The 14999-nt window shown below is 37.1% G+C and overlaps 1 protein-coding gene across 1 annotated transcript in view; it reads right to left on the reverse strand.

The window, feature by feature from the left end:
* LPAR1 (lysophosphatidic acid receptor 1) overlaps positions 1 to 14999 on the reverse strand; it is a 134993-nt gene that overhangs the window by 63963 nt on the left and 56031 nt on the right. The window contains exon 4 of the mRNA XM_054501884.2: positions 6453 to 7200. Within this exon, the coding sequence (XP_054357859.1) occupies positions 6453 to 7200 (748 nt within the window). The remainder of the gene's footprint in view (positions 1 to 6452; positions 7201 to 14999) is intronic.

Raw genomic sequence — 14999 nt, forward strand, 5'->3', positions numbered from 1 at the left:
GTCAAAACTCCATCCGGCATATCCACTAGATGCTAATCACACCTGACTACTTTCAGTTCCTCAAAGGTGATCATCATTGCTCATGAACTGGTCACCTTCTCCTCCACCCAATGCTACAGTAAGGCAAGCTCCTCTATATCCAGCAAGACTCAGCTCAAGATTGCCTCCTCTGGGAGCCCCTCCCATCCCTCCACTTGTCATCACTCTCTGCCCATACCTCTACTAGCACATGAACCCGAGTGCTTTGCAGCTCTTTTTTAGTCTCCTCTACTACATCATAAGCTCTGTAAAGAATTTTTTCTTTTATCCCTTAGCACACAATTAGCACTCAACAGCATGCTTGTTGAAGTAAACAGAAAAGAGAAGCACATATAGATTTGCTAATAGGATAGTAGCCAAATTAAATCTTTCATCAGAGTGAACAAGAAAACAATGGTCTTAAACTTATCTGACTCCCGCCACTTTCGTCACCACTGGTGACGGTCACCATGGTATGTGAAGAGTCAGTGTCCTGTGGCCAAAAGGCATGGTCTACAAGAATCTGACAGCTGATTTCCAGTTCTGCCACTTACAAAAAGAATGATCTTAGACAAGTTATTTATCCTATCCTAATTCAGTTCCCTCAACGTAAAATGAGGAAAATGTAACTCCTTGATGTAAGATTATAAACAATACAAGAAGAGTAGGGCTGCATACTGACCCTAGTACAGAGAATGTAAGACATAAGGAGTAATTTAGCTTCCATGGTGATCGTTTCCAACCAGAACAAACTAGAAAAACAGTGTCTCCCTCTTCTTCCCCAAAGAGGTAAGCCACACCTGGATTCATTTTACTTTATGTCTCTCCCCAGGACTCAGATGTAAAAACTTCACATCTTAACCATGATTTTCTCTTTTCAAATTCTGGATCTCCTCCTCTCTAAGTATCCTGGACAGAAGTGTCATCACAAAGAATACAGCCAAAAAGGAAAGGACTTATAATTTAAGACATGCCATGGTCAAATAAGGAAGAACATCTTGACGGCCACTCTGACTCAATAGTGGAAACGACTCAGAAGGAATTCTTGGTAAAATGTCAAGTAGGGAGACTTCAAGCCTAGGGAGGGATTACATGACTTCATGCTAGGGCAATGAACCTTCAAGTTAACTATACCTTGAACAAAATCCTCCCTCAATCAGAAGCCATCAGTTAGTGCTGCTGCAACACGAAACAGTGGAAAAGGGTGGATGAAATGAGAGTCATCAGAAGCAAAAGGAAGAAAAGATTGCTCCCTTAAAAGCTTTCTCTGCCCAGGGAAACAAAGCCCAGGCAGCAAAGCTAGGCAGTTTCAACAGAAACAAATGAGATCACAGTGTTTCAATTTAATAGCACACACTGCTTGCTGTTCAAATGTTATAACTAAATACAGCATGTGCTGCTAGTTGTTTTGATTAAAGGGAAGCAGAATAACATGGAGGGGAAAAACACATGGGTTCTGAAACCCAAGTGCCCAACCTTGAATCCCAGCTCCTGACCTTGAATCCCTGTTCCTAGACTTCCTAGCTGTGTGGCTGTGGGAGAGTTACCTAACCTCTCCTTACCTCAGTTTTTATCATCTGGAAAATAAGGGTAACAAATCAATAACAATACCTATACTCCATAGGGTTGTAATTTACAAATACTAATTTCTAAGGTAGCACACGATTTATGCCAGATAAGTATTTCACAACTAAAAATAATTATTAAGATCCAGTACTCACTCAAAAGCAACTTAATACAAGATCATGCTTAAAAACCAGCCATTGGTATTGCCCATCATTAATCTCAAAGATGACTTTATTTTAATATAAGTTGACTCATAACAAGTCAGTTGCTGACCAACAAATTCTTCTCTTGATCATGAAGACTGAATAGGTCTAAAACCCAGGGATCATTTTGATGAAGTGAAAATGGAAACTGAGTAATCATTCCCAGAATAAATGGAAGTAAAATAAACATATTATTTACTGAGCACCCACTGTAGCCAGTTTTCCAGGCTGTTGTATTTTAGAAGGCATGGAACATAAAGGTGTCGCTAGGTTTGACTCCCACATAGCTGAATAAAGTGGCATTTACTGTAGTGAATTCACTACGGCTCTGGTTTTCAGTTTTGAAGGCAGAGAAACTTGGTTTTGTCATCACATGCATTCCCTCAGCATTTATTGACTACCTACTTTGTACCAGATAGCCGTGACAGGCAATGTGGCAACGTGGAGAAAACAATCATTACAATCCTGCCTGCCCTCACAAACCTGACAATCTGGCAGTGAAGACAAATACTAAAAACCAAATGTACACAAACTAAAGTAAAATAACCAGATTATCAATGGACTAATTTACAAAGAGAAGAACTTCGAGTAGACCAGAATTCTCGTTCCTACTGAAGTGGGAGACCAGCAGGACTTGTTTTCACAATGCTGCTGATCAAAACAGGATGTAGCAAACAAACCAATCCAAACCAGCAAGGACCAGGAATCATAATACATTTGCATTAGACATTCCTACCAGTACCATGACGGTTTACAAATGCAATGGCAATGACTTGGAAGTTAACCTTACATGGTTTCAGGAACTCCCCACCCCTTTTCCAGGAAGGTCATGAATAATCTGTTTAATTATATCCAGCATTAAGAGTGGGGGCCCAGGGCGAAGGACATGAACAGACACTTCTCAAAAGAAGACATTTATGCAGCCAAAAAACACATGAAAAAATGCTCACCATCACTGGCCATCAGAGAAATGCAAATCAAAACCACAATGAGATACCATCTCACACCAGTTAGAATGGCAATCATTAAAAAGTCAGGAAACAACAGGTGCTGGAGAGGATGTGGAGAAATAGGAACACTTTTACACTGTTGGTGGGACTGTAAACTAGTTCAACCCTTGTGGAAGTCAGTGTGGCGATTCCTCAGGGATCTAGAACTAGAAATTCCATTCGACCCAGCCATCCCATTACTGGGTATATACCCAAAGGACTATAAATCACGCTGCTATAAAGACACATGCACACGTATGTTTATTGCAGCATTATTCACAATAGCAAAGACTTGGAACCAACCCAAATGTCCAACAATGATAGACTGGATTAAGAAAATGTGGCACATATACACCATGGAATACTATGCAGCCATAAAAAATGATGAGTTCACGTCCTTTGTAGGAACATGGATGAAATTGGAAATCATCATTCTCAGTAAACTATCGCAAGAACAAAAAACCAAACACCGCATATTCTCATTCATAGGTGGGAATTGAACAATGAGAACACATGGACACAGGAAGGGGAACATCACACTCTGGGGACTGTTGTGGGGTGGGGGGAGGGGGGAGGGATAGCACTGGGAGATATACCTAATGCTAGATGACGAGTTGGTGGGTGCAGCGCACCAGCATGGCACATGTATACATATGTAACTTACCTGCACATTGCGCACATGTACCATAAAACCTAAAGTATAATAATAATAATAATAATAATAAAAGAAAAAAAAATATCATTGTTCAAGAAGCCCTGTATTCCAGGAATAATAATAAAAACCTTTAAATTGAAAAAAAAAAAAAAAAAAGAGTGGGGGCCCAGGCATGGTGGCTTATGCCTGCAATCCCAGCATTTTGGGAGGCCAAGGCAGGAAGATCACTTGAACCCAGAAGCTCAAGACCAGCCTGGGCAACATGACAAAATCCCATCTTTACAAAAAAAAAAAAAGAAAGAAAGAAAAAAAAATCTGGGTAGCTGGGTGTGGTGGTATGCACCTGTAATCTCAGCTAAATGAGAGGCTAAGGTGGGAGAACTGCTTGAGCCTAGGAGGTCCAGGCTACAATGAACCAAGATCATGCCACTGCACTCCAGCCTGGGTGATACAGCAAGACCCTGTCTCAAAGAAAAAGAAAAAAGAATGGGTATAAATATAACTAGCCAGCAATCCATTAGTGCTGTTCTGTGCTACCCCGCCTATGAGATAGCCCTGCTCTGCCTATGGAGTGGTCATTTTGCTGTATACTGTTAACCTAACAAACTTGCTTTCTTTCACTGTTGGCTCACTCTTGAATTCTTTCCTGGGCAGAGCCAAGAACTCCCTCAGGCTGAGCCCCAATTTTGGGGTTTCCCTACATTATGACAAGATCAACCCATGTCTCCCATGTTACCATGCCTATCTAAGGATGGACACTTACAATTCAAATAGGGGAGCATATTGTAGGAATGGCATTAGGCACCACGCCTTGAAAAAACATCTGTTAGGATTGTGACTTCCCCATTCTAAACTTTCCAACCACTCCTTGCCCATTCTCTTATTCTCGCTACTTTTCTCAAAAAGGCTATGGTCCATTTAATTTCTGTTTCCTATATTACAATCGTATTCCCATCTTTCTTCACCAAATACCTTCACCTATCACCGTGACAGAGTTTTCCATGTTCTGAAAGTTCTTCCATCTCACAGCTTTAAAAATCATGCTCTTTATTCCAGAGATGTCAACTGCATTCGATCTTTGTGGAGTACACTAGTTTAAATATTATTTCTGTTATTTTAAAGTTAGTGGTTGTGTAGTGGTAGTAGTTGGGCATGGGAAAGTGGCATTTAGGGCAAATGTACACTGAAACACTAGCTCCTATAGCCTCAAAATGATTATTTCAACCTGAAAAACAACCCAATGAGGCACAAAAGTATGTGAATCATTCAGTACATTGCACACTGGAATATACAAGATATTATACAAAGGTCAAAATTAAAACAAGAACTTGGCAGGTTAATAGTCCAAGTTCAGTAGTCATTTGCTGCTGGCAATTCTGCAAACTATGAGTAGCACTTGTCGTAATAGAAAAAGTTCATGCATATAAAAAATGTCAACCAACATTTAGATCATCAGCAAATAAATATCTGAGTCAATACAGAAAAAAAGTCTCATGTTATTTAATGTCTCATGTTTTATTTCATGCAAAAATAGCATCCACGGTAAACAAAGATGTGTTTTATCCACATCATGGAAAATGTGGCCTTGTGGCACAGGTGTGCTTAAGGTCCTGTTAATAAACATACAGAGAAACCATTTTTGTAGTTCTACTAATCTTCATTGGATGCAATAAGACAATCTCATATCTGAGGTGATGGGGTCCTCAGTGTTTCAGTTAGTTAGGCAGGGTTTTAGGTGTGTCAATGATCCCAAGGCTTAGTTGCTATTCTCACAGGTCTACAAGAGGGTTAACAATGAGTACAGCTGAAAATGATGTCCATGATGCATTCATCCTAACCGAAACAGACGAGACCTATGCATCAATCTGAATACTACTTTATATAATGATCAGCAGGACCCTGTCTCCTTCCAGTGGCTAAAATTAAGGTAATTCCCAGAGTTTCAGAGGAGCCACATAATCCCATGTTACATTCACTCAAAAATGCTATACAAATTGGAGCACAGAGAATTATAGGAACTTTCCATTGAATTTCTGTGGGGAAAGAGGAGGTGATAAAATGTTTTTTTTTCAATTTCCATAGGGAAAGATGAAATGATAAAAGGTTTTCAAAAAAGATTTTTTAATGTGATCAAACGTTAACCTGAATATAGTCTATGGAGAATGTGTAATTCCACTGGGTAACTATTTTAAAAAATTCTCACTCTACTCTAAGCTCCAAAGGAAATGTCTGTATCTGTCCTTTTCATGGGTTTATCTCCAGGAGCCAGCACAGAGCGTAGAACATAGTAGGTGCTCTTTAACTACCTTCTACACACATATGTGAATATATTCTTCTTGATCACTACTATGAATTTTTCATCCAAGAAAAACAATGCTTATTTAAAAGCAGAAGGTATTTGAGTCTACAAATCTTGCTCTTCACCTTGAAATATGAATTAACCTCCATTACTACAAATAGAAAATTAATAGAAAAGAAGGAAGTTTTCATGAAGATGACTGTCAGAGAATATCATTAATTCCAATCTGTTTTGTTCAGTAAATCTATATAAAACCTTGATATACTACCTATAATGTAGTAACAATTACAGAATAGACTAACAAAAATAACTATATATGGAAGCATATTCATATTCTACAAAAGCACTTTCTGTCTGAAAATATGTAATACAGAAACCACAATGCAAAAGTTTCACAATTTAGGCTGTAAGAAAAACGAAAAGAGTTTGATTGGTAATTCTGGTATTTTCAATATTAGATAGCCAAACTCTTCAATGACATCTTCTACATCATCATCATTTATACTGCACCACTGAGACCCATGCTTCCCTAACGCTAATTCTATAATTTTAGGAAGACTCATAAGCTGACATTTAATATAAAGGTGCCTCATCCCCTTGTAATTCCTGGTGAATTACCTGGTGAATATTCGTACTGTTGGTTACCTCTGTCATAAAATAATGTGGTTTATGTTAAGTCACTGAGAATCTACAAAGTAAGTTACAGTCAAGACAGAACTTACCAAGCACAATGACCACAGTCTTCAGAAGACTCATCATGGTATCCCGATTCCGCCGGGGTCCAGAACTATGCCGAGACATTCTCATAGTCCTCTGGCGAACATAGCCAAAGATGTGAGCATAGAGAACCACCATTACCACAAAGGTCACCAAGTTGAAAATGGCCCAGAAGACTAAGTAAGAGTCACTGTAGAGGGGTGCCATGTTGGAACAATTTTCAATATCACAGATGCAGTTCCAGCCCACACTGGGTATAGCACCCATAACAATGGCCATAGTCCAGATGACCACAATGACCACCACTACCCTCCGGTTGCTCATCCGTGTGTGGAGCTGCATGCGGAAAACCGTAATGTGCCTCTCGATTGCAATAGCCAGTAAGTTGGCCACAGATGCCGTCAGGCTGGTGTCAATGAGGCCCTGACGAAGGAGCCATGTGCTAACAGTCAGTCTCCGAGTATTGGGTCCTGTGTTGAACATCAGATAGAAGTAGGCCAACCCAGCAAAGAAGTCTGCAGCAGCCAGATTAGCCATTAGGTAATAAATAGGAAAATGGAAGCGGCGGTTGACATAGATTGCCACCATGACCAACAGGTTGGCCAACATGATGAAGATACAAACAGTGATTCCAAGTCCCATCACCAGCTTGCTGACTGTGTTCCATTCTGTGGCAAGATGCTTTCCACTTCGGTTATAAAAGAAGGCAATGGACTCATTGTAGAAGCACTGTGGTTCATTCATGGCTGCGAACTAAAAGAAAAAGGAGAAAAGATGATGAAAAAGAAGCCACAGGTCCAAATTTAAAGCTTATATAGATAACACAAGACTTTTATAGTACATGCAACAGAAAAACAAAAGCAAATAATTTGAACATTTGATCCTGCATACCATCTTGTGATTATGTTGAAACTCCAAGGTTTCTCACAATATTACTGTCCTCAAGATTAAAGACAGTTGAAGTTAAATAAATGACAAGGTCTCTGCTTAGTGGTTTTATGTCATTGAAGTCTACTACAAAAGCCACATGGCCAAGAAATCTTGCTTAAAATACATGAGACAGACAAAAATTTTGCAGAACATTGCAATTGGAATATTTACCATAATAAAATCTATTTGACCTGTTATTTAGGGAATCTGTAAACACAGTCGGTTTCTAGATAGGGTATCATTGCCCTATTATTCTGCATTTCTATTCTCACACAGTATGTTCCATGTGGGACAGACATTTTGTAATGCAGGTTCCCACAAGGACCATAATTCCAAACATTTCAAACAAGTCACTGTGCATCAAAGGTTTTTTGCCCAAAGCCAGCAATTGCTGCTCAACATTCCTGTGGTCAGCACTGCCTACCCCCACAACTCCTTAATCTCAGAATAGGACTCTCGTCAACCAATCTATGACATTTGAGAATTTTTTTCTTTTTGGAGGACCCAACGTAATCTCCAAAGAGCAGGTGACCCTTTGACAATGCTCTACAAGTAAAATATACTTAGATTAGATGCAGCATATTTTTTAAAATGTGGAGAGAAAATGCTTTATAACATGTTTATTTATTCTTCAACATCATTGATAAGAATATATTTGCTTATTATTTATATTCTCATTTAAATCTAAAAAGGATTGAGACAGTTTAAAACAAAATAATATATATTTATTTATATAATCATAATATATAATATATAATTATTATATAATATGTAATTATATATAATATATTTAAACAAAATTAGAAAATAAGTAACAAAAGAGAAATTAGAAAATTATACACCACATAGAGTAAGTCATTCTTCTTGAAGCTCTAAGCTTACCTGGGACCCCTAAAATTAAAAAATATATCTTGAAGACAGTTCATATTCTACTTTTTCATTTTTATTTTGCATTGCATCTAATAAATTACCCAAAACATATGACACTTTTAACCTATTTTTGATCAGATATTCTACTGAATATCCATAGGTTGTACATAAATGTTTACCAAACACTAAAACTTCCAAGAACAATGTGAAACACTTAAGTGGTTAGTCTTCTCACTTACCTAGGCATCTAAAGTCTCTTTCCTTATCTAGACTTTAATAGCCTTTAGATTATGCTTCAACCATTATACTTGATACACTGAATAATTATTTATCTCTTTACTTGTCTGCTTCTTAAAGAGATCACAGTCCAGGGCACGGTGGCTCACATCTGTAATCCCAGCACTTTGGGAGGCCAAAGTGGGTGGATCACTTGAGGTCAGAAGTTCGAGACAAGCCTGGCCAACATACTGAAACCCCCTCTCTACTAAAAATACAGAAATTAGTCAGACATGGTGGTGGGCACCTGTAATCCCAGCTACTCGGGACGCTGAAGCAAAAGAATCGCTTGAACCCGGGAGGTGGAGGTTGCAGTGAGCCAAGATCATGCCATTGCACTCCAGCCTGAGTAACAAAGCAAGACCCCGACTCCATCTCAAAAAAAAAAAAAAAAAAAAGACAAAGTTGATCAAGCTGTTTCCCCACTGGACATGTTTTAAGGGCTTATGAGTGCACGTTAGATAAAAGTCTAAACTCTTCAATCATCTTATCAGACCTTACTTACCTGCCTCTCCAGCCTCAACTCAAGATATTAATGACTCCAAACTCTCAGCTTCAGCTCTATTTAATGTGCTGTGCTCTCTCTCTCAACTCTGGTTCTCAACAGTGAAAACAGTGGTTTCTTGTATCAGAATTACCTGAGAGTTTGTAAAACACTTATTGCTGACATACCCCGCGAGAACTTCTGATTCAGTAGATCTGAGATAGGGTCCCAAGTAATGCCAAAGCTGCTGGTCCAGGGAATCACTGTATCATAATTGCTTAATTATCTGTCTGTTGATCCCCTCTACACTAGGCTATGAAACCCTATAAATGCAGAGATTCTAGCTTGCTTATTCATTGTTGTATAGTATCCAACTGTTCTATGGACTACATGCTAAATACATATTGATTTCCTTAAAAAATTAAAGATATTTCCAAAAATGTTTAAACTTTACAAATTTCCTTTCTGCAAAGGATATTTAAAACTTTGTCAAGACAAATATAAAAGTCTGTTCTTTTCATTAGTCTCTATAACCATTTACCTTCTCTGAATCAAGAAATGTTTAAACCAAATATCAAGCGTATATTATTTCACAGCATTCCAACTTCTGAACACCAAGTAGCAACAAAGTTAAGCAGAGATATATGCAGCTTCTTAGCCTTTCCCATAGAGAAAAACGATAAAGTTAAGGATGGCAAAATTAAAAAGTATAAATTATCTCTTTAAGCCACAATGTACAAAGATAAGTACAACTGACAGATTTTTCTCTAAAGGTAGAGAAAAGTGCCCTGTCCTACGCCATTTCTTTTCTCTCAACAATTGACTATAATACCATAAAAACCATACATATTTAATGACAAAACTTGAATGATTTTTGAAACTCAATTTTATCATCTGTGAAATGAGGAAATTGGACTAACTTATACATAAGGTATATTTCAGATTTAAAATCCTATACTAAGAGGATTCTGGATAAGAACTCTATATTTCATGAAAATTAGCAGCTAAATATTAGCACCAGGAATTAAAAATTGGGAGTGTATAATATGCCTGAGAAGAAGTGAGAGGAATTTCAGTTAGTTTTATGACAATAGGACTGAATTGATAGAGGAATTAAACCTCCTCTCTTATTGTCTGCAGAAAGCAACAGGTCAAAAGAATAAGCAGTGGAGACCCTGAAAGCACCTCCAATGACAGTGAGAAGGGCAGTGTGAATGGGCTTTCCTACTTCTTCAGGAGCCGATAGACTGAGGCAGAAAACCTACATGGTTCAGAGAGAATCCAATTTAACTGCAATTGGACTATAGGCCAATAAGATAGTCAGGGCTATAATGACAGAAAAATAATTATGGAACATAATGGGGAAAAATGTAATCAAAGGAGGTAGCCACTCATCTCCCACCAAAGAAGAAATCACCTCCCACTGAAGCAGATGTATGGGAGGTGAAAAAAAGAAGAGCTAGAAAGAGAAAAAGATTAAATGATGGGACATCTCAGATTTGTGTCCTCAGTGTGTTTTGTTAACATAGTAACACTGAAAATAGAACAAGCCATTATGAAGACAAAAGAAATCAGTAAAAACGTCACAAAAATAGTTTTTTATTGCTACTTTAACAAATTGCTACAAATTTAGTGGCATAAATATACAAATTTATTCTCTTACAGTCCGAGAGGTCAGAAGTCCAAAATAGGTCTCACAGGACTAAAATCACCGAGAAGGCAAAGCTGTGTTTCTTTCCAGAAGCTCGAGGGGAGAATCCGTTTCCTTGTCTTTTCCAACTTCTAGAGGCTGCCTACATCTCTTGGCTTATGGCTACCTGTCATCTTCAAAAGCTGGTAATGACTAGTCAGGTCTTTCTCACATGACTGACACTCAATCTTCTTTCTCACTCTTCCACATTTGATGACCCCTGTGATTACACTGAGCCCACCCGAAAATCTAGGAGAACCTCCCCATCTCAACATCTTTAACTGAAACACATCTGAAAAGTCCCTTTCTCTATGCAAGGTAGTAGCCACACGCTCTGAGGATTAAGTAATGGATATCTTTGGAAGCCATTATTGTGCCTATCAGAACAAACTGAAAAACAATTTCTGAATTAAAAATGGCAATGCAGGTAATGAAAGCAAGTATAAAAATTCCAGAAAACTGAAATGGCAGGTAGAAGCCTTAAGAAATTCACCCAACACTCAGAAAAGAGTCAGAGATGACAAGAACAAAAGAAAAGAAGGCACATATAGGAAAAAAATTCAAGATGCACCAGGGATCCAAGAAAGATTAGAAGGAACCTGAAGAAACACAGCTCCAAACAGAAGACAAGTAATTGCCTAAAAAGAAAGGTCTCAGATTAGTGATTTAAATTTATATAGATTACAAAACAAAGTTAATTAAAAGCAACTAAAATGTAGATGTATCTTGATGAGATTTTGGGATCTCAATGGTAAAGAAAAATTGTAAGAGTTTAGAGAAAAAAATAAATAACAAATCAAATATCTAAAGACAGAGAGAATCAGAACAGACCCAATATGCAGAGAAATTTTTTGAGATACACAGCCAACTACATTGATGTTTTCATATGAGGACAATAAAGAACAGTCACAGAAATGTGAGTATTCAGAAAGAATGCCATCTACATTTCATCTACACTTCCTTCGTAGAGAAAGTTTATATACTATTTAACTCATGAGAAAAGAAAACAACAAATACACACACACACACACACACAATAAATACAAGACCCTGGCAGCAGGCATTAAAACCCACAGAACATGATTCTAAATAATTGTTCTTCATAGGGTTATAAAACTTAAAGCAAATATCAAAAATAATTATTGAAAGAAGCTATACCTATTAATAAAATAGCAATTTAATAATAATCTGGGATTAAAATTACTTACTGTGTAGATAAAAACTTGAAATGGGGAAGCAGAATGTAAACATATTAATTTTCTCTTATTACTCAAGTAAAAATGAGACGATTTAAATGTGACAAGTTTTCAAAAATAAATTTAAATATGCTGATTCAAAAACCGCTGAACTGAATAATTAATACACTAAAGCAGAATGGCAACTTTTTGTATTACTGGAGAAAAACAGAGTGCAAAATAGGAGGAAAGCATAAGCAATACACAGAATGACAATTTTGTAAAATTTATGTAGGTGAGATTATAGATGATTTTTTCCTCTTTAGAAAGTAGCTCATATTTATTGCAAGAAATTTTGGGAAGAACAAAAATACACTCATACAAAGTCCAATAAGTACTTTTCCAAAAAGTTCATTATAAAATCCAAATCACTACAATTAGAAACTTCTCTGTAATACGAAGTTATAGAATTTTACCCTGCCCAAGAAACAAAAACATCAATAAGATAGCATTATTCCCAAATTCAGTTGTCCTCAAAACTGAAAAAGAGAAGTTCATATTCACGCCCTTTTCTCATCCACCAATTATTTTGTCTTACGATGATAGGGTTCGAGGGAAGTGATCTCACTGGCTGCTCTATAGAGTATAGATGTTACAAATCTCAGAAATTTACCTCACCTTATTGTGTGATCTCAAAATAAGTTACAACAAATCTGCCAAGCCTAAACTCTAAAGAGTCACATATGGTGTTTACCTTCACCATGCACTTCATTCATCCATGCACACATTCATGAACGTTTATAGGATACCAGGTTGGGCATAGCACTGCATTATGCCTTCTAGGAGTACGACTGTGCACCCAAGTGCCTGCCATGGAGCCACTCACAGTACATCTGATGTGTTCTTTCATCTTTTGAAAGACAATTACATACTCATTAGCCAAAAGGAAGAAGGAACAGTTGGCATAAACTCACATGCTAGTAATTACACCAATGTGATTTAGTATTTAGATATGAATGTAAATATGTACTCTACTGAGATACTCTAAGGGAGACTGTAATCTATGCTGATAAAGAACTAGTAATAAGATATAAATCAAACCAACTTACTTCCTCTACTTCTGTTAAAGTACAATAGAGTGAGCCGGGGTGGGGGCCTGATTTGTAGCTTTGGTTAAGCAGATCTCTTTCTGATTCTCATGTTCAACCAGCTAATTTGTTTTTCAATAAGTTCCAAAACTGTTCTGAATCTTAATTGTCTCATTTGTAAATTAAGGCAAGGATGACCTCTATGACTTTTTAAATTCTTATTCTTAAAATCAAAATAATCAGGCCTATTTTCTTTCTCCAAAAAAGATTAGAAAAGAGACAGCATAGAATTTAATTAAATTCCATTAAGTCTCTATTAACAAGAAAAAAGTCCTCACCCTTCTTAGAGCTTCAAATTGGACATTTTAAAAAGTGAGATGTTTTGTCACAATAACCAGAAAATGGGCCACAAAACAATACTGATATCCACTAAAAATGATTTTCAACTAGAGTACTTAAAATTGCTGAAGAATATGCAACTAGTAAATTTTAGGACATTTATCTGAAAAAGTACATAAAATGCTACTTCTTGTAAAATAATAATGTATATCAATGTGATATACACATATGCAAAAAGAAACTGTGCAACACATAAATTGTAAGTTAATAAAAGTACTTTTTATCTATTATAGCCCATTGTCTACCATGCTGAGAAAAGGTACACATCATCATACTTGTCAAATTTCCGAAGAGAATTCTGTGTCAGTCCTAAGAGGAAGGAATGGAAAAATTCACTAAAAACACTAAGATGTGCTGGATAAAGTATAATAAATAGTCCTTAGATGCACTGCTAAGCTAAGAGGGAACTTAAACCAAGGTGAAAGGCTGTCCAGGCAGCAGATTGTCAGAGATCATGAGGACAGGGCTTTAATACTATTGGGAAACAGAAGATGAGCCCTTGGGCTTGACTGAGGCAGTGAGTTGGAATTGAGACCCACCCACCAAGCTAGCAGTCTCTAAGATCTTCATATCAGTAAGTGTGTAGATCAGGAAAAAAAAAAAAAAAAAAAAAAAAAAGATATCCTTACTTGCACTGGGAAGAACAAGGAAGTTTTGTCAAGCTCAGGCTCCACGTTGGAAAATAAATAAAGAGTCCCTTAAGAAATCATGACTCTAGTCCCATAAATCACACAAGGCTGCGATCTGAACTTAGACTACCTGTCAAGTCTGAGAACCCTCAGGAGAAGAAATTAACACAAACCAAGGTCCTGAGTTGGTGATGTCCCCATGCTCCTCCTACTCACCGCCTAACACTAGTGAACACCAAACTTCTCTGGAGGATGAGACCATGGGATTCTCTCAAACCAGCCCCACTGAATATAAACTCATCTTCCAAAAGGAAAAAAAACACAGGAGGATGCTACATGTGAGAATCCCCAGAACAGTCCACAGCAGGATTAGACCCAAGAATGTCAGATAATAAATGATTAAAGACAAAACGGAACTGACTGCATTCTCCCTTTTCCACTTCTATTGGTTCAAGAGTTATACATTGTTTCTATTCTTTAATGCTTAGTCTTAATATTTTAACATGCATACTTGACTAGAAGTCTAAAGGTAATCCTCTTCCCTTGATATGTTTTCTCTCCAGTGCCTCCACTCCCATCTTACATGTTAATGTGGCTCAACATTCTACTTCCATTTGTTCTGAAGCCTACCTAAAATTACTTGCTATTATTATTTTCCAAGTTTATTTGGTTACCCCATAAGAAGCCAGTAGAATCATCTTACAAGAACAAACAAGCAGAGTAAGAACAACATGAATTATGAGTTAATCTAATTTAACACCATAAATGAGAGTTTCTAAATAAAATGCAAGTAAATCAAATATGTATCTTCAAGATACACACAAACACACAGAAGATAGGGTGTGTGTATGTATGACTAAATGGGTTGTATGTATATAAATTTCTTATGACTAAATAGGGTTTATTCCAGAATGCAAAGATGATTTAACATTTAAAAAATTTGGTTACATAATCAACCACTCTAACAAATTGAAAGAGAGAAAAAAAGCCAATGATCATCTCAAAAGACAC

The sequence above is a fragment of the Pongo pygmaeus genome, chromosome 13, assembly GCF_028885625.2.
Source record: "Pongo pygmaeus isolate AG05252 chromosome 13, NHGRI_mPonPyg2-v2.0_pri, whole genome shotgun sequence".
NCBI classification, from domain to species: Eukaryota; Metazoa; Chordata; class Mammalia; order Primates; family Hominidae; genus Pongo; species Pongo pygmaeus.